The 19,117-nt window shown below is 43.9% G+C and overlaps 1 protein-coding gene and 1 long non-coding RNA gene across 11 annotated transcripts in view; one reads left to right on the top strand and one right to left on the bottom strand.

Moving 5' to 3' along the window:
• Nucleotides 1-19,117, top strand: part of LOC309652060 (A-kinase anchor protein 17B-like) — a 148,740-nt gene that overhangs the window by 111,044 nt on the left and 18,579 nt on the right. Inside the window, exon 1 of one of the 10 annotated variants that reach the window (XM_082445493.1) lies at nt 10,932-17,964. The exons of the other annotated variants lie outside the window; for them this stretch is intronic. Coding sequence (XP_082301619.1) covers nt 17,912-17,964 — 53 coding nt within the window. The 5' untranslated portion in view covers nt 10,932-17,911. Of the gene's footprint in view, nt 1-10,931; nt 17,965-19,117 lie in introns of those variants that run through there. 10 annotated transcript variants of the gene reach the window in all.
• Nucleotides 1-19,117, bottom strand: part of LOC309652119 — a 424,346-nt gene that overhangs the window by 388,520 nt on the left and 16,709 nt on the right. The window lies entirely within an intron of this gene.

The following is a 19,117-nucleotide window of genomic DNA, read 5'->3' as shown; positions in this document are numbered from 1 at the left end:
GATGGGGACACATTAAAGGGACACAGAAGCCAGGCTGAAGGAGTCCCCACTGGTCAGATGTAGGACAACTTGAGCATCAAAGTAAACAATGATAGTAATGGATTATAACCCATTGAATAAAAGAGGAAGCCATAAGTCTATACTGATATAAATAAACAGGTGAACAAATTGAAAGTTTGATGGGAAATGGAAGATTTACATAGTCTCAAAGGACTTCCTCACAAAATATTTATTTATTTATTTATTTATTTATTTTTAAGCATTTAAAAAATATTTATTTATTTATTTATTTATTTATTTTTTGGCTGTGCTGGGTCTTCGTTTCTGTGCGACGGCTTTTCTCTAGTTGCGGCAAGTGGGGGCCACTCTTCATCGCGGTGCGCGGCCTCTCTTGTTGCGGAGCACAGGCTCCAGACGCGCAGACTCAGTAATTGTGGCTCACGGGCCTAGTTGCTCCGCGGCATGTGGGATCTTCCCAGACCAGGGCTCGAACCCGTGTCCCCTGCATTGGCAGGCAGAGTCTCAACCACTGCGCCACCAGGGAAGCCCCCAAAATATTTATTAATTACAAAGAATAATTTCACAGTGGAGAAGCCTGGCACATACCACTTTAGTCAGGTGATCAGAGCGAACTCATCAGTAATAGGACACACTGAAATCGAGCTCCACCTGACAGAATGAAGAGTACAGTGTCACTTCTGTCATAGGCCTGCCAAAGGTATGTAACCTGAATCTAATCATGAGCAAACATCAGGCAAACCCAAGTTGAGGGACATTCTCCAAAATAACTGGCTCGTAGTCTTCAAAAGTGTCGAGGTCTTGAAAGTCAACAAAAGACCAAGGAACTCTTCCAGACTGAAGGAGATGGAGGAGACGTGACAACTAAAAGCACCATATGGGTCTGAACTAGATCCTTTTGCCATAATAGAGCCTTTGGGGACAACTGGTGAAACTTGAATGGAACCTGAGGATTCGATGTTAGTAATCTATTAATGTGAATTTCCTGATGTTGATGGTGGTGTCATAGCTAGATAGGAAAATATCCTTGTTGGGCAAAAAAATACACACGAAATCATTCAGAGATGATGGGGCATCAGGTTGGTGACTTACTCTCAAATGGTTCAGGAAGAAAAATCCAGGACATTCTGTATTGTACTTCCAACTTTTCTGTAAGTTTGTGATTGCTTCCAAAAAATAATAATAAATAATGAAAAGAATGTCATGGTCATGAAAGGCAAGGACAGCCTCAGGAACTGTTTCAGATTAAAGGAGGCCGGATAGAAATGACAAATGCAATGTCTGATCCTGAATTACATCCTGGAACCACCCCCCCCAACCAATTCTTTTTGCTACAAAAAATATTATTTGTACAATAGGAGAACTATGAATATTTTCTGTAGGTTAGATAATAGTATTTTATCAGTATTAATTTCCTGATTTTAATAGTTGCACTGTGCTTATGGAAGAGAAATATTTTGTTCTGAGAGACACATGCTCAAGTATTTAGGGTTAAAGGAACATCATGGCTAAAATTTACTCCCAAGTGGCTCAGAAAACAAAGAGAAATATGCATATATATTGAAAGGAAATGATAAAGCAAATTAATAAACTATTAACAATTGGGGAAGCTGAGTGAAAGGAACATGGACGTTCCTGCAACTTTTCTGTTAACTCTGAACTTATTTTATAATCAAAAGTTATCAAAAAAGCACATACACTTTATCCTGGCAATTCCTTTGCTAAAAAAATACCCCACATGTATATAAAGATACGTGGGTATTCATTGCAGTATTATTTGAAATAGCTGAAGACCAGGCTCAAACAAACTGTCCATTGATAGAGGTTTTCCCACATCACAAAACACTGTGTAGCTGTTAGAAATAAGGAGAAAATCACCTCACACTCATTAGAAGAGCTACTATTTAATTTTTAAAAAAACCCAGAAAATAACAACTGTTGGCCAGGACGTGGAGAAACTGGAGCCCCTGTACAGTGTTGGTGGGAATGTAAAGTGGCCCAGCTGCTATGGGGAACAGTATAGAGGTTCCTCAGGAAAATTAAAAATAGAATTACTATACGATCCAGCAATCCCACTGCTGGGTATTTATCCAAAAGAATTGAAAGCAGGGTCTCGAAGAGATATTTGTACACACATGTTCATAGCAGCACTATTCACAATAGCCAGGAGGTGGAAGCAATCCAATGCCCACTGACAGATGAATGGATAAACTAAAATGTGGTATGTACACACAGTGGAGTATTATTCAGCCTTAAAAAGGAAGGAAATCCTGTCACATGCTACAACATGGATGAAGCTTGAGGGCATTATGCTAAGGGAAATAAGCCAGTCACAAAAAGACAAGTACTGTATGATTCTATTTCTGTGAGGTATCTAAATTCATAAAAACAGGAAGTAGAATGGTTGTTACCAGGGGCTGGGGGAAAGGGGAAAAGAAGAGTTGTTGTTTAGTGGTTACAAAGTTTCAGATTTGCAAGTTGAAAAAGTTCTAGAGATCTGTTTCACAAACAATGTCAATATACTTAAACACTATTGAACTGTACACTTAAAAATGGTTAAGATGGTAAATTTTATGTTATGTGTCTTTTATCACAATAAAAAAGGAGTAAATCTAGATGTTCTGCTATGGAAAGATCTCCAAAAGAGATCATTAAGTGAAAAACCAAGGTGAGAAATAGCACATATGCTATGATTCTGCGTGTGCCTGCCTGTGTGTGTGTGTGTGTGTGAAAAAGAGGATATATGTTTGCCTTTGCCCTTAAAAATTCTGGATGGATACGTAAGAAGCTGTAAACAGTGGTTACTTCTAGGAGTGAGGCTGGGGGGTTAAAGAGGGGAAAAGTATTTCTACTTTTTCATTTTACTTTTTTTTTTTTAAAATTTTACACTTTATTTATTTATTTATTTATTTAATTTATTTTTGGCTGTGTTGTTCGTTTCTGTGCGTGGGCTTTCTCCAGTTGCGGAGAGCGGGGCCCACTCCTCATCGCGGTGTGCGGGCCCCTCACCGTTGCGGCCCCTCTTGTTGCGGAGCACAGGCTCCAGACGCGCAGGCTCAGTACTTGTGGCTCACGGGCCCAGCCGCTCTGCGGCATGTGGGATCCTCCCAGACCAGGGCTCGAACCCGTGTTCCCTGCATTGGCAGGCAGACTCTCAACCACTGCGCCACCAGGGAAGCCCTTACTTTTTATTTTAAAGTCTTATGCACTTTTTTTTTCACCATATGCACATATTATATTTCCAGTAAATATTTAACATTTTAAATAATTGCTAATAATGGTGCCAGGCATTGCTCTAAACACGTGCATGGAGTAGCTTATTTAATCTGGAAAGTAACTCTATGAAGTAGGTCCTTTATTAGTATTATTGCCATTTTATAGAAGGGAAACGGAGTCTCACAGGGGTTGAAGAACTTAGGCTCTAAATCCCACCATTTTAACCACTACTCTATGCCTCTATGCTTCTTATAAAAAGGAGTCACTCTCTTCCTTTTGTTAAAGACAAACTATACATATATACATACATATATGTAATATATATATTATATAATCTTTAGCAAGCATAATACATGCTCATTAAATGTAAAAAAATGTGTTAAAAAAAAAAAAGCTAAAGTGCAGGGGAAAATCTAACTCTGGATCCTGCCAGCTAAAGACCAGCCTGTTAACTTTCTGGTGTATGGCCATACAGTCCTCAACATATGCACTATTTTCTAGCCTAGTTGAGATTATATTGTACATACAATTTTGTATTCTGCTTTTCTTCCTCTCCATATAATGTCATTTTCCTTTTAAAACATCTCTTCTCAAGTCCTCTTACAAATAGTCATAGTGTTTTTAGAGCTGGTAATGAGGGCCCCAGATTCATTTTAGGGAAGAGGAAGAGTAATAAAATTCTTGGAAAAGAAAAGCATGGAAAAAAGTTGGGAAGTAAAAAAGTGTGGGTCTGCAGTTACTAAGAAATGGCTTCTGTTTACTTGTTCATGACTGTGAAAGTCTAGATTCTATTTTCCCTTCTTTCTTTATCTTTATTATATTTTTGCTCTATTCATATTTGGACAGGTTTGTTGGGGTCAGTATGCCTAAGTGACTGTGTCTGGGGAACAGGCAGACATTTTGGAAAATTTTCCAGGAATCCAATTTTAGGAAAACTGGAAAACCAAAAGTAGATTATTGCTGTTTTAAGCTACTAAAAAAAAAAAAAAGGATATAATGATGGTGAGTCCTAGAGTATTACAATGTTAGACCCAAAGTACAGAGATTATCTAGCCCAATTCCCCCTCGTTTTACAGCTGGAGAAACCGAGCCCCAGAGAAGTAAAATCAATCACTCTATTCACGAGCGACAACTACTGAACCCGCGAGCCACAACTACTGAAGCCCGCACGCCTAGAGCCTGTGCTCCGCAACAAGAGAAGCCACCGCAATGAGAAGCCCCCGCACCGCAATGAAGAGTAGCCCCCGCTCGCCGCAACTAGAGAAAGCCCGCATGCAGCAACAAAGACCCAACACAGCCCAAGATAAATAAATAAATTTATTAAAAAAATAAAAATTAAAAAAATACTTAGGAGTTAACCAAAGATTAACTTATACAATTATAAGTTATATAATTAACTTATACAATGAAAACCACAAAACATTGCTGAAAGAAATTAGAGAAGACACAAATAAATGGAAATACAAACCAAGGTCATGGATTGGAAGACAATATTGTTAAGACATCAATACTTCCCAAAGTGACCCACAGATTAAATATAATCCCTATGAAAATCCAAATGACATTTTTTGGCAGAAAGAGAAAAACAGTTCCTAAAATTCATACGGAATCTCAAGGGCCTCTGAATAGCTAAAACAATCTTGAAAAATAACAGAGCTGAAGGACTCACACTTGTTGATTTCAAAACTTACTGCAAAGCTACAGTAATCAGAACAGCGTGGTACTGACATAAAGACAGACATAGACCCATTAAACCGAATAGAGAACCCAGAGGTAAACCCTCACATGTATGGTCAAATGATTTTTGACAAGAGTGACAAGACCATTCCATGGGGAAAGAACAATCTTCTCAAGAAATGGTGCTGGGAAAACTGGATATCTACATGTAAAAGAATGAAGTTGGACCCTTACCTAACACTGTGTACAAAAATTAACTAAAAATGGATCAAAGACCTAAATATATGACCTAAAACTATAAAACTCTTAGTGCAGAAGTTTGAATTAAACTCCTTAGTTCGTGTCTCATCATTTGAGCCTCAAAAGGTATATCTGTTGTTTCATTTGTTTACTCATTTTTGCTTTATTCCCTGCACCCATAATCAGTTGAATGTATTTAATGACTAACCTTTTATTTATGTGTTTTTTTTAAAACAGCTCCATTCAGTTTTAATTTACATGTCATAATATTCACTCATTTGAAAATATATAATTCAGTGATTTTTAGCAAATTTATGGAGCTGTGCAAACACCACCACAATCTAGTTTTAGAACATTTCCATCGCCCCCAAAGGATCCCTTTTGCCCATATGCAGTCAGTGCCCCTCCTATTACTAGTGCCAGGCAATCACTAATCTGCTTTCTGTCTATAGATTTGCCTTTTCTGGACATTTTATAGAAATAAATGACTGCAATATGTAAAAAAAAAAAATCAATCACTCTAGGCCACACAGCTATTAAAGGCAGAGTCTGCACTAAATTTAGGTCTCCTGATTGCTAGGCCACTGTTTTATAAAACTTCTGAAACCCTTTAAAATCAATTAATTAATCCTTGTAAGAACTCAGTGAAGTAGGTTAGTGTTATTTATTCTGACTTTAGAGCCATTTACTGAAAAAGTGATTAGATGTCTGGAAGCCAAAACTGATTCTACTGTAATTAAACACGTTTTTAATCACTCCAAAAAGAACAGACTATTAAGTAGGCTTATCATCTTAGGAATTAACTCTCAGTTTCTTGCACAACCAGTTTAAAGATCACCACTCTCACCCGGCATCTTAAATTCCTTTTATATTAGGCGTAAAGCCTGTATTTTCGTGGTAAGATTAAGCAAATGCATAGCCCTTAGATTAGCTGTGTCTCAGTGCTCTTCTAGTCCTCAGCAAATGAGTGAGCGGGGGATGGGGAGTGTGCCGCTGCTGGACTTGCATAAATTATTAGAATATATCTATTTGCCTCTTGGTTTTCCTTCCAAATGACTTCCTTCGGCTGCAATTTCTTTTTGGCCCTTTTGCTATGTGGAATAAGCAGGGGACACACAATAAATTTCTTTATGTAATTTATTGTGGTAATTATGTCTGAATATGATAAAATAGTTTGCCAAAGCAGACTTTAATTAAGATTTGCATAGAAGATTCTTTAATCACTAAAGCAAATAAGTTGGAATGTTGAGTTCACAGTTGGAATGGCAGTGGTTGTATTACAGAGCTAGGGAGTCGGTGGGTTTGGAGTTCAGGGCCCCTTGTCTTTCCTTTCTCAGATTGCCTTGCTTCCAGTATTCACTGCTCTCATGCTGTCAGCTTTGGCATTCCACCAGAGCTTGTCCTTTCCAAAATGTATCTCTAGTGCCAAAATTATTTCCTGCCACCGTGAAAATGCCCAGGCCCCCAGTTCCCTGATCTCAGCCAGCAGGAGACAAGGGATTAGAGACAGAGTGGAAAGAAACCTTGGAAAGCATCTCATTTGATTTTATAGATGGGGAAACCGAGGCCTAGAGTGGCATGGTCATGTGTCCAAGGTTAATAGCAGAGCTGGAATTCAAATACCCTGAGGAATGATTTAACCTAGGTGAGTCTTAGCTTCCCCCCCTGTAAAATGGAAATCAAGATATTTACTCAGGTTACTATGAGGATCAAATACAACAAAATAAATGAAAACACTTTGAAAACTGCTGTTTGTACAGGTACCTTAAATTTTTTTTTCCTATTAAGCTATGCTGCTTACCTTATACTAAGGGTTGATAACTAATAAACGTTAGCATGTGGATCTTCCAAGTGCGATCTGCATTTTGAAAGAGGAGGTCCTGAGGACACATCTAACCCTAGAGGGAAAAAATGGACAGAGAAGCATTGCAGGTGCCCCTCAAAGCACTTAGCTGGGCAAAGCCATATATTTTAGCGGTAAGAACGAAGCCTGCTTTCAGGGGCCAGGGAGCTAAGAACTTTGTAAAGAACCTGAAAAACTGCCCACACAGTCATTCTAGCATCTTGGGTGGGGTTTGATTACATTAGCTTAAAAGCCCCCTTTAACACTGGAGTTCTGTAATTGTGTGATTCTAGTTGATTCATTTTTACAGCATACAGTCCTGTTCATGTGCTTTCTCTTCAGACCCAGAAACATGAACACCTATAATATGTCACAAATTGCTGTCCTGATCTTATTGTATATACATTTTTTATTGAGATATAATTAACATATACACATATTGTGTAAGTTGGAGGTGTACAATGTGGTTTAATTTATCCTGATCTTAAAAAAAAAGAAAAAGCAAAAGAAAAAAGGACCCAACACACTCACACGATAAGCACATACACACACGCAGAACACTTTAACAAGCTGGGTTTTTGTAAGTTAATGTAAACATGAAGGAAAAGGGCCACAACCTCTGGCCTTCAAACTGCCAACCTTAATGGAGTAAGTTTGATTATTACTTAATGATACTTGGCAAGGAAGAAAATCCCAGTCTCAGTCTCCACCAACCCTTCAGTTATTTGGATGAGATGAAGTCCAAACCAATCATTGCAATCGGTGGCCTGATGTCTGTGTAGCAATGTGAATGGAAGCAGAATTGTTACATTCTACTTGGAAGCACCTGATGGAGGGATCAAATAAAATTTTTTTAAAATCACATGTTTATGCCCCCCATATAAACATGTGATTCAATGAATGAATAAAATACACCAGTGTGATTTACAACAGCGAAGACATAGAAGCAACCTAAGTGTCCATCAACAGATGAATGGATAAAGAAGATCTGGTGTATATATACAATGGAATATTACTCAGCCATAAAAAGAGTGAAATATTGCCATTTGCAGCAACATGGATGGACCTAGAGATTACTATATTAATTGAAGTAAGTCGGAGAAAGACAAATATTATATGATATCACTTATATGTGGAATCTAAAGAAATAATACAAATGAACTTATTTATAAAACAGAAACAGACTCACAGACATACAAAACAAACTTATGGTTACCAAAGGGGAAAGGGGGGGGAGGGATAAATTATGAGTTTGAGATTAACAGATACATACTATTGTATATAAAATAGATAAACAAGGACTTACTGTATAGCACAGGGAACTATATTCAATATCTTGTAATAACCTATAATGGAAAAGAATCTGAAAAAGAATATATACATATATATATATATATATATATATATATATATATATATATATATATATATATAAAACCAAATCACTTTACTGTATACCTGAAACTAATACAATATTGTAAGTCAACTATACTTAAATAAAAAAAAAATACATCAGTGTGTTGTAGGTCAGGATTAGGAGGGTAGGAAGCAGGTTATTCCAGACTTTGTATCAAAGGCATAGACGTGTTGGAGACCATGGCTCATTTGAGAAACAACAGGGAGTTCTTGACCTGAAGTGTAGAGTGCTCTGTGGTGGAGGTGGAACCACTGGAAATGAGGCTGCAAGGCCAGATCACCAAGGGTTTTATATGCTTTGCCATGGGTTTTGGATCTTATCCTGAAAGCAAAGGAGGGCAGAAAGGAGGTAGAAAAGGATTCGAAGCTGGGATGGGCTTTGAAGTTGGAGTGTGGTGGCATGATAATATTTGTGTTTTAGCGACAACTCTGGCTTCTGGTGTAAAATGGATGAGGAGAGGATCTTTGGAAGGCCACCCAGGAGGGTGCAAGGCTAGAGGCAAGCGGCCCTGTTACAAGGCTCTTTGGCAGTTGTGCAAACAGGATGGGGGCCGGAGCAAGGCAGTGGTAGCAAGCAGGGTTGGAGAGAGATTTAGGACAGAATGAGCAGGCAGAGGTCTCAGTAGAAGAGAGTGAAATTAGTACCCCCGCCCCCAAGCAAAACCCAATGACATTTACCAGCTAACCAAGTAGAAAACAGACCCTTGTGGTAGCAGCAGCAGTGAGAAATAGCCCCGGGGTGAGTTGACAATAAATCTAATATGCATCAACCATGTGATATGGCAGTCAAGAAAGCAAATGCCATCCTTAAGAAGCTAGAGTAGAAGAGTCTAGTGGCTGGACAAGGGACACGATCAGGCAGAAGCGTCTGTGCCCTGGGGTTGGGGCGATGGGGGGGGAGGTTAGACTCAGTTCCTGCTTTCTACTTTTGAAGATATAAGGGAATTGGCTTAAACTCGAAGCAGAGCCTTGAACCCAGGTCTTTGGAGCAGACTCTAGTCTGCAAGAATTGTGGGGCCGGAAGACTTGTCTTCCAATTGTTGGACCACCATGGGGAAGAGGGGCAAAGCTGGCTTTGCGTGAAGTTACCAGAGGGCCGGTTTCACTCAGCCTCAAGCCACGAGGCAGAGACCCAAGCGGTGGTCTGTGGAGCCAGTGAGTCCTTGTCATTGGAAGTTGTTCAGACTAGAGGGCAGGGACCCTGTACGTGGGAGAACAAAACCAAAAGCCCAAAGCAAAAACAACCAGTGCGAGGATAGAGTCAGTCGATGACCTTTGAGGTTCTTGCTGACCCTGTGATGTGTAAGTGCTGGCCGAGCGCGTGTACATTTCTCAGCAGTCCTGCCTCAGGGATGAGGTGGATAACGGTACCTCTCTTGTTCGCTTTCTTTTTTTTTTTTTTTAAATAAATTTATTTATTTATTTATTTTAGCTGTGTTGGGTCTTCATTTCTGTGCGAGGGCTTTCTCCAGTTGCGGCAAGCGGGGGTCACTCTTCATTGCGGTGCGCGGGCCTCTCACTATCGCGGCCTCTCCTGTTGCGGAGCACAGGCTCCAGACGCGCAGGCTCAGTAGTTGTGGCTCACGGGCCCGATTGCTCCCCGGCATGTGGGATCTTCCCAGACCAGGGCTCGAACCCGTGTCCCCTGCATTGGCAGGCAGTTTCTCAACCACCGCGCCACCAGGGAAGCCCTGTTCGCTTTCTTATACTACTTTATTCAAAGCAAATAGGTCGTGTGGAGGTCGGCAGACCAGGTGGGCTGCAGCCTCTAAATCACTGTAATTCCGTCCAGGGGTGGGGGGTGAGGGGGAGCCTGGCAAAGCCTTGCAACCGTCAAGAGCAACAGCGCAGTCGGATAAACTTTGGCTGGGGCTTTGCCCACGAGAGGGGCGGGGTTACTTGAATGGGTCCTCAGGAGAAGGCGATTGGCCCCGGGGGAATCGAAGGGGCGGGACTAGTCTATTGTTGCCATTGGTCCTGCGGGCAAGTTGAGGGATGGCAGCGAGGGGGGCGGAGCCCGCGAGGGGAGGCAACTGACTTGGCGAGAGCCCACAGAGGGGTGCGAGAGGGCCGGCCGGCGAGCGAGCCCGCAGCCGGGAGCCGGGAGTCGGCAGCCTGGAGCCGGGAGTCGGCTGCGCGAGCTCGCCAGGGCCGCAGCGGGGCGAGGGGCGCACGGGGCGTTGGCACCGGGACGCGCGCCTGCGTCGCCGACTTGGATGCGGCGGGGACGCTTCTGCGCCCCGTGCGCTCGACGCGAGCCATTCAACAGCTGGCCTCGCGGGCTACAGTCGCAGGGAGCGACTGGGAGGTTTGCAGGTTGAGACTGCGGCGACTGGAAAGAGGCGGCGGCAGCGGCAGTCCGGGTACCCCAGCGGAGACCAGAGTGGAGACACAGCGGCTTCCCAGGCTCCCGGTAAATGCCCTCCGCTCTGCTTGCAGAGCAGCAGCCACGTCCCGCTGCATCTCGGCCGGCCAGCCGGCCGGCTGGCCGGCCGGCCTGGTCTACGGGAGCTGGGTGCCTGCAGACAGGGCCACTCCGGACCCTCGGCGGGGATTGGGGAGGGGATGCTCAGGAGACCCGGGTCGCTCCGCCAGCCCCTGCAGAGTCAGAGTTTCCAGAGATGCGCCTGGGCTCTTCCCCTGGTCCTCTCCCTTCACCCTAGACCTTGCCGCAAGTCCCCCGGTCCTGCCGTTGCACTAGGGGGCGCTCTGGCACCCACTCAAGGGCTCGCTTTGGCCGCTGCTCCCGCCGAGGTCACCCGAGGCATTCCCCTGGGGTACGCTGGCGGTGGCATCCCGCTAACGGGAACTGAAGGTGCCCTCTCCTGTTTGGTCCACACGCCAAGGGCCGGGCGCTCCGCTTCCTCCCCTGCTCCTGTGCATTCATCCAATTATTAATCAGCAGCAAGGCGCTGCCGCACCCGCCGAACTGTGACCCGGTCCTTGGCTTCAGGGATTTGTCGAGAGTCTCGCTTAAGGTTTCCAGCGCGGGTGGAATAAAACTGTTCCCAATCTGACTGGGGTAGCAGGGCCCACCCACGGTCACGGGGTCCTGAGCTTGGGTTGGGGTCCTGAGCTTGCTTCCAGGGAGGAAGCAAGTTGGAGAGGCCCATGCTGTAGGAGAAACTGCCATCCCCGAATGCGGGGCAATCAGGTAGTCTTGGTCCTTGGGACTCGCATCTTCTTTACATTTGGTCTCCTGCATTTTGCGATTTTTTAAAAAGCCAGCCACTACCGGAGAACTTTTGAATGCTGCTAACTACGAAGAGTGAGTTTTATTGGAACACCGGGTTCCAGCATGAGGACTGGTTACCCTTTGGACTTTTTCACTTTCTCTGTGTCTTTTCTAGATTGAGAATAAGGTCTCAAAGATCAGACCCATTTTGCCCTGTTCTTCTACCTGCCTCTGATCTAACTTTGGAACTTCATGCTGTTGAGAGCATAAACTTGTGCAGGGATAGGGCTCAGTCTTCATGCTGAGAAAACCACTCTTGGGGATAATATAGTTGGGATTTCTCCAGTTCTGAGTTTTTTGTTTGCTTTTTAAAGAATGTGGCATTCCAGTAGTAACATTTTTCTTTTTTTTTTTTAAAGGATATTTATTTTACTTTTTTTTAAAAGGAATTCCTTTATTTTTATTATTTATTTATTTATTTATTTATTTATTTATTTTTGGCTGTGTTGGGTCTCCGTTTCTGCGCGAGGGCTTTCTCTAGTTGAGGCAAGCGGGGGCCACTCTTCATCGCGGTGTGCCGGCCTCTCATTATCGCGGCCTCTCTTGTTGCAGAGCACAGGCTCCAGACGCGCAGGCTCAGTAGTTGTGGCTCACGGGCCTAGTTGCTCCGCGGCATGTGGGATCCTTCCAGACCAGGGCTCGAACCCGTGTCCCCTGCATTGGCAGGCAGATTCTCAACCACTGCGCCACCAGGGAAGCCCAGTAACATTTTTCTGTGCCCTGTTTCTTTGTTTGGGAGGGAGTCCCTCAAAGCATGGAGTGACTTGAAGCATGGAGTAACGGTACATGAAGATATTTTTACTTTGGCCCTTGTTAAGCACAGAGAAAGTGGCAAGCGGAATAGACCCGCTGGCACGGGTGCCCAGGGATGCCAGCTATCATGTATATCAGAGGATGGGTAGGGCTGACTGGAGGTGGAGTAACATGGGTGGAGGGGCAGAGCCAGCAGAGACCATCTTGGCTCCTGTGATGGGGCATGAGATTTCCATGTAGTCCCAGCCAAAGAGCACACCTGCAGTGTGGCCCATTTGTCTGGGTTCCCTGTCATACACTCATGCAAAGAGAGTGGCCTTTGACTGGCTTCATGTGTCATCTTCAGCATCAGAAGGAAAGGCGAGGCGCAGAGATTTGGGAATATGAAGGTAATGGTGGTGACAGTGGTGGTATGTGTGTGTGTGTCAGAGGGAGAGAGATTTGTTTCAGATGCTGAAGCAGCTCTCTGCCACGGAGACTGGCTACGTGTTTGTCTTCCCAGCATGCATTCCTGCCTTTGCTAGAGAGAGGGACTTTCGCTGAGTTGTTCCAGAGCCAGTGTGGTGTTACTTGTGGTGTTACTTGTGCAACTCTCTCAGTGTCCCCTTTGGGCCTGTGTCAGTTCGATGTTACGTCCAACATGCTCCTGGAACTTTAAGATGCTTTAAAGCAAGCTGGAGGCTGAGGTAGACTAATGCCTGGGGCACAGTCTGAGCAGACGTGGACTGCATGGAATCCAGTGGTGTTTTGCTCAGAAGAGACAGCGTAAGGGCTGGACCACTTACAGAGAAGAAGGTCAGCCATAATAATAATAAGCTCACCTTAACTGAGCACTTATGAGCGTTAAATACTTTCTTGCATCATTTTCCTTAAACCTTCAAAAATTCTGTAAGGTAGGCACTATTATCACCTTCTGAAGCTCAAAGAGGTTAGGTAAATCACCCAGCTGGTCAATGGCAGAGGTGGGATTTGAACCGGGGTCTGGTTGACACCACCCCTTGAGCTCGAAAGCATTTTACTGTTTCATGTCACAGAGGAGGTTTCATAAATGAGGTGGGATGTGAGCAAGGCTTTAAAGTGTGGGCGGGACTTACGTAGGGAGAGAGGACATTTGGAGAGAGGGGGTGGACATGTCTGAAGGAACTCAAGGGAGACTGGCCCAACTAGAATGGGGGGTAGACACAGGGCATGATGAAATATAAGGCTGGTGAGGTGGGGTGGAGTCGTGTTCTGGAGAGCCTTGAAAGGAACTTGTGACTTGATGCAGTAAGAATGAGGGAGAAGTTGAGAATTTTTGAGCAAAGAAGAGCAAGGCAAAGCCAGTCCTAATCCCTTGGTGTGCCCTACCTGGGTCCCTGAGGCCATCCCTGCCTTGCTCTTTCTTGAGAACCTTGCCCAGTTTTTTTGTTTTTGTTTTTGTTTTGTTTTGTTTTTTTGGCTGCATTGGGTCTTCGCTGCTGTGCGTGGGCTTCCTCTAGTTGCCTAGTTGCGGCGAGTGGGGGCTACTCTTCATTGCAGTGCGCGGGCTTCTCATTGCGGTGGCTTCTCTTGTTGCGGAGCATGGGCTCTAGGCTTGCGGGCTTCAGTAGTTGCAGCCTGTGGGCTCAGTAGTTGTGGCACACGGGCCCTAGAGTGGGCGGGCTTCAGTAGTTGCGGCACGTGGGCTCAGTAGTTGTGGCTCGCGGGCTCTAGAGTGCAGGCTTAGTAGTTGTGGTGCACGGGCTTAGTTGCTCCACGGCATGTGGGATCTTCCTGGACCAGGGATTGAACCCTTATCCCCTGCATTGGCAGGCGAATTCTCAACCACTGCGCCACCAGGGAAGTCCAGCATATTTAACTCTTGTTTTAAAATTTCCCGAACCTCTGGGGAGCACTGGGTACATGTAACCAAGAAGAAGGAGCAAGCTAGGGGTCCAGGGTCAAGTTCAGCCCTAGAAGGGTGTGCTTCAGCCTGTACAATATTTTAAAAAGCAATTGAATTAGGTAGGGACCAACGTTGAAAAACCAAAGAGCCCAATAAAAATCAGGATTTTAAGCTTCTCTTGAAATGACAGAAGACTTGGTCAGGGTTTCGCTAGGCAGGGCTGTGCAGTGCTGACTTCTTAGCCGGGAGCATGTCCCCCACGTCCTGGGATGCATCTGACCCTGTGGGTTCCAGACCCCTACTCTAGGGAAACAAGCCCCCACTTAGGAAGATGCTAATCCAGGATTGGCTTCTTTTCTTACTGTGTAATTAGGGAATTGTCAGACCTGCAGAAGAACCGACTCTGAAATGCAAATAGTCTTAACACGCAGGAATGCTCTGACCGTGGCTGGGAAGGGCTACTGGCCAGGAGCTGAGCATCATCCTTACGTGGTACCTTTCCTCTGGGCTGGGGTTTCGAAGCCCACTCTGCTAGGGTCCCCAAGAGATAGACTGGCGGGCCTTGCTTGGACTCAGGTTTTCTTTCCACTGAACACTTGGTGTGAATAGGATCTGGGTCAAAATGATGAAAAGAATTCAGGGGCAAAAACCAACTCAGAAATGATGACCTAAGAAGCAATGTGTTAAAAAGGTTAATCTGGACTTTGCTGAAGGCACTTCATATGTTCTAGAGGGACAGGTACGAGCCATTTCTGTGCTGGCATTTGGGGTGAGAGGTCTTCACTGTGCAGATCTGTCCAGGCCCTGCAGGACATTTAGCAAGTCTGGCCCCTTGCTCACCCAGTGACAGTGGTGCCTGTCCCTGTGCCAGTTGTGACAACTACAATCAGCTGTAACTATGCACATCCCACCACTTTTGCAGGGTGCGGTGCTAACACATTTGAAAACCACTGAAGTCTAGTCCCAGGAATTCTAACACTCATTTCATGAGGAAGAGTATTAAAGCCATTATCACTTCTTTGTGGCCCAAAGTATCCTGTGCTTCCCATGGCACTCACCATTTTTTCCCTCAGATTGCAGTTGTCTTAATTTCTTTCACTTTCTAGACACAGTTCTTTGAGGGTAACTCATCACTGTAGCCCCCAAAGTGTCTTAAATGGAGTAGCTGCTTGGTAGGTGCACTTGACTGATCTCCACATTCACTGATTAATGTTAGTGGCTTTAGAAGCCTTGAAAGAAAAAGCAGCTCTGTATTAGCATTTCACTATTCGTCTCCATGTGCTATTATTAGTATTTTCAATATAGGAGCAACACCTTTTTTTTTTTTAAATTGAAGTATAGTTGATTTACAATGTTTTGTTAGTTTCTGGTATATAGCAAAGTGATTCAGTTATACAAATGTGTGTGTGTGTGTGTGTATTATTTTTCAGATTCTTTTTCATTATAGGTCATTACACGGTATTGAACATAGTTCCCTGTGCTGTACAATAAATCCTTGTTGTTTATCTATTTTAAATATAGTGGTGTGTATCTGTTAATCCCAAGCTCCTAATTTATCCCTCCCCCCCTTTCCCCTTTGGTAACCATAAGTTTGTTTTCTACGTCTGTGAGTCTGTTTCATATGTAGTTGATGAGCAAATTCTTTGTTTCAGGTAAGACTTAGTATTGTTAAGTCCCTACCATGTGCCAGGCTCTGTTGTAGGCTCTGAAGAGAAAATGGTGAAGCAGACAAATACAGTCCCTACCTGCTCTCCTGGAACTTACAGACTGGGGGGTGGGGTGGGTTTGGTTTTATTTAAGCCAAACATGTCTGCTTTTGATTTTTTTTTTTTAGGATAAGTGGTATATATATATATATATGTATATATATATGTGTGTGTGTGTGTGTGTGTGTGTGTTTGCCTTTTAAATGTAAATGTTTAAAAGTAGGCAATTTATGTGTTTCCACAACTGACATCTGATGCAGACCTCATTCTCTCTACCTCTTCCACTCTCCTCTTTTCCCTCTTTTCATACTCTTGTATTGGTTCTAATAAATGTTGCTTTTCAAAAAAAAAAAAAAGCAGTAAGCAAGGCCAATGTGACTGGGACTGAGAGGACAAGGGCAGTAGGGGAAGAGCATACAGGATGGGTTGAAAGAGGTGGGCAGGGGTTGTATTTGAGGAGAAGCAGTTTGGATTTGGTTCAAAGCATGCTAGGGAGCCACTGAAGGGTTTGTTTTTTAAAAAATTAATTTATTTATTTATATATTTATTTTTGGCTGCGTTGGGTCTTTGTTGCTGCACATGGGCTTTCTCTAGTTGCAGCGAGCGGGGGCTACTCTTCGTTGCGGTGCGCGGGCTTCTCATTGCGGTGGCTTCTCTTGTTGTGGAGCACCGGCTCTAGGCGCGCAGGCTTCAGTAGTTGCAGCACGTGGGCTCAGTAGTTGTGGCTCGCGGGCTCTAGAGCGCAGGCTCAGTAGTTGTGGCGCACAGGCTTAGTTGCTCCACAGCATGTGGGATCTTCCCGGACCAGGCCTCAAACCCGTGTCCCTTGCGTTGGCAGGCGGATTCTTAACCACTGCGCCACCAGGGAAGCCTGGCTGTTGCAGTCATCCAGGTTAGAGATGATGGTGGTGCGGACCCAGGGGGTAGCTGCAAAGACGGAGATGGATTTGGAACGTATGGTCAAGGTGGAGTCGAATGGGCTTGCTGAAGGACTGAATCCGAGAGGAGGCGAGGAAGAACGCCTGGTTCTGAGCCTGAGCACCTGAGTGCAGGGTGGCTCTATTTAGGAAGATGGGAGTCACTGGGTGGGGGAAGTAAGTCTGAGGTGGGGGGCAGGTTGGCAGGGGAGGGAAATTAAGGTTGAGATGCAAATGGAACATTCAGCTTGGAGACATTGAATAGGCAGTTGAATATCAGTGTCAGGCTTGGCTGGAGCTTCAGCCTACAGAAAAATTAAATGCAAATTAGAGCCACTTTAAGTCACCACTATATACTAACAAAGGTAGCAGAAATCAAAACGATAAGGATCCAATGTGAACAGGGCTGCCAGGAAATCAGGCATGTTAACACTGCTGATGGCATGATAAACTGACTTTATCTTCCAGGAGAACAACTTGACAATAAGTAATGAGCCATATAAACGTATTCCTAGCCTTTGACATGGGAACATATTTTGAGGAAACAGTGTTTTAAAAGATCTGTGCGAAGATTTTCATTAGGGTTGCTTGTGCTCATACTAGCAGTACAGAGCGGTAGTGGTGCTCTTCTGGAGAGAGTAGTGCTCTTTCGAAAGAAAAAAGTTGGAAAACACAAATCCCCAGAAAGGGGGGACTATCTAACCAAATATGTAGTAACTCTATAACGTTTCTATAGACTGTATCTCTATATAGAATTTCTACAGAAATTTCCTATAGGCACGAAAAATGAGAAATGTGTTGATCACGTCAATATCTGGAATTGTTATTCAACAGGTGCAAAACCCAGATTGTGATGGTCCATAAGTACAACCGTGTAAACCTCACACGCTGTTCGTGCTGAAAATCATAAATATACAGTTGTTTTTTAAAACCACCTCATCTGCTGCTGACTTTGTCCCTCTTTCTCTGTGGCAGTGTTCCGTGGTCAGGATGCCACTACACAGTGGTCCACCATGAAGAGTTCACATGAACTGTGGCTTCTCCAGCCTTTCTTCCCTTGATCACATTTTTGCCAGAAGGTATTGGGTAATATCCTCTTCTGCAGGCCTTATATTCAAATAAATTTACCTTGGGATTTTAAAAAGGTTGCGAAATACCACGGTTCTCACAAACTGCTTAGGAGTGCAAAGTACGGTCCCATGTAAAGGTTGCTTTTCCCCTGTAGGTGGCGACTTGTGGGCAGGAATTTTGCTGGTAATCTTCAGAGAAGCAAAACACTGGTGACTTGATGGCATGCATTTCCCACAAATAATACTCCGACTCTTCAGTGAGTGAGGCAAAAAGTACAGAAGATAGCCACATTCCCTTAAATCCCTGATAGCTTTTTTTTTTAATGTGAAGAAGAGAAAGCAATGAGTCTACTTTAGTAGCGTCAAAGTAAATCAGTCCAAGGTTTAAAGTGGTATTCCTAGCTGAAAGTGTCTAGAGAGAGGTGTTCTATAACAAAAATGTTCCTGGTGCTAAAAAAAGGGGGCAAAAAACCAAAAGATTGGTGAGATGGGTCTGCCGACTGCCCTATGCGTATTTTAAAAAATAGCTCCCTCTCTTGCAACCGTGGAGTGACTCCTGTACTCACTAACAGACTTATGTAAATGCAGTATGCACAGAAAGGCCTAACACAAACCTTTCTTTAGGTTAATTAATTAATTTATTTATTTTAAAATAAATTTATTTATTTATTTATTTATTTATTTTTGGCTGTGTTGGGTCTTCGTTTCTGTGCGACGGCTTTCTCTAGTTGTGGCGAGTGGGGGCCACTCTTCATCGCGGTGCGCAGGCCTCTCACCATCGCGGCCTCTCTTGTTGCGGAGCACAGGCTCCAGACGCGCAGGCTCAGTAGTTGTGGCTCACGGGCCTAGCTGCTCTGTGGCATGTGGGATCCTCCCAGACCAGGGCTCGAACCCGTGTCCCCTGCATCGGCAGGCAGATTCTCAACCACTGCACCACCAGGGAAGTCCTAATTTATTTTTTAATTGAAGTATAGTTGAGTTATAATATTGTGTTAGTTTCAGGTGTACAGCATAGCAATTCAGTATTTTTGCAGATTAGATTCCATTATAGGTTATTACAAGATACTGGGTATAATTCCCTGTGCTACACAGTATATCCTTGTTGCTTATCTATTTTATGTATAGTAGTTTTTATCTGTTAATCCCATGCCTCTAATTTGTC

This window comes from Balaenoptera physalus, assembly GCF_965194825.1.
Source record: "Balaenoptera physalus genome assembly, chromosome: X".
NCBI classification, from domain to species: domain Eukaryota; kingdom Metazoa; phylum Chordata; class Mammalia; order Artiodactyla; family Balaenopteridae; genus Balaenoptera; species Balaenoptera physalus.
Note: the sequence above shows the minus strand (reverse complement) of the source record. Positions and strands in the feature narration are given on the sequence as shown.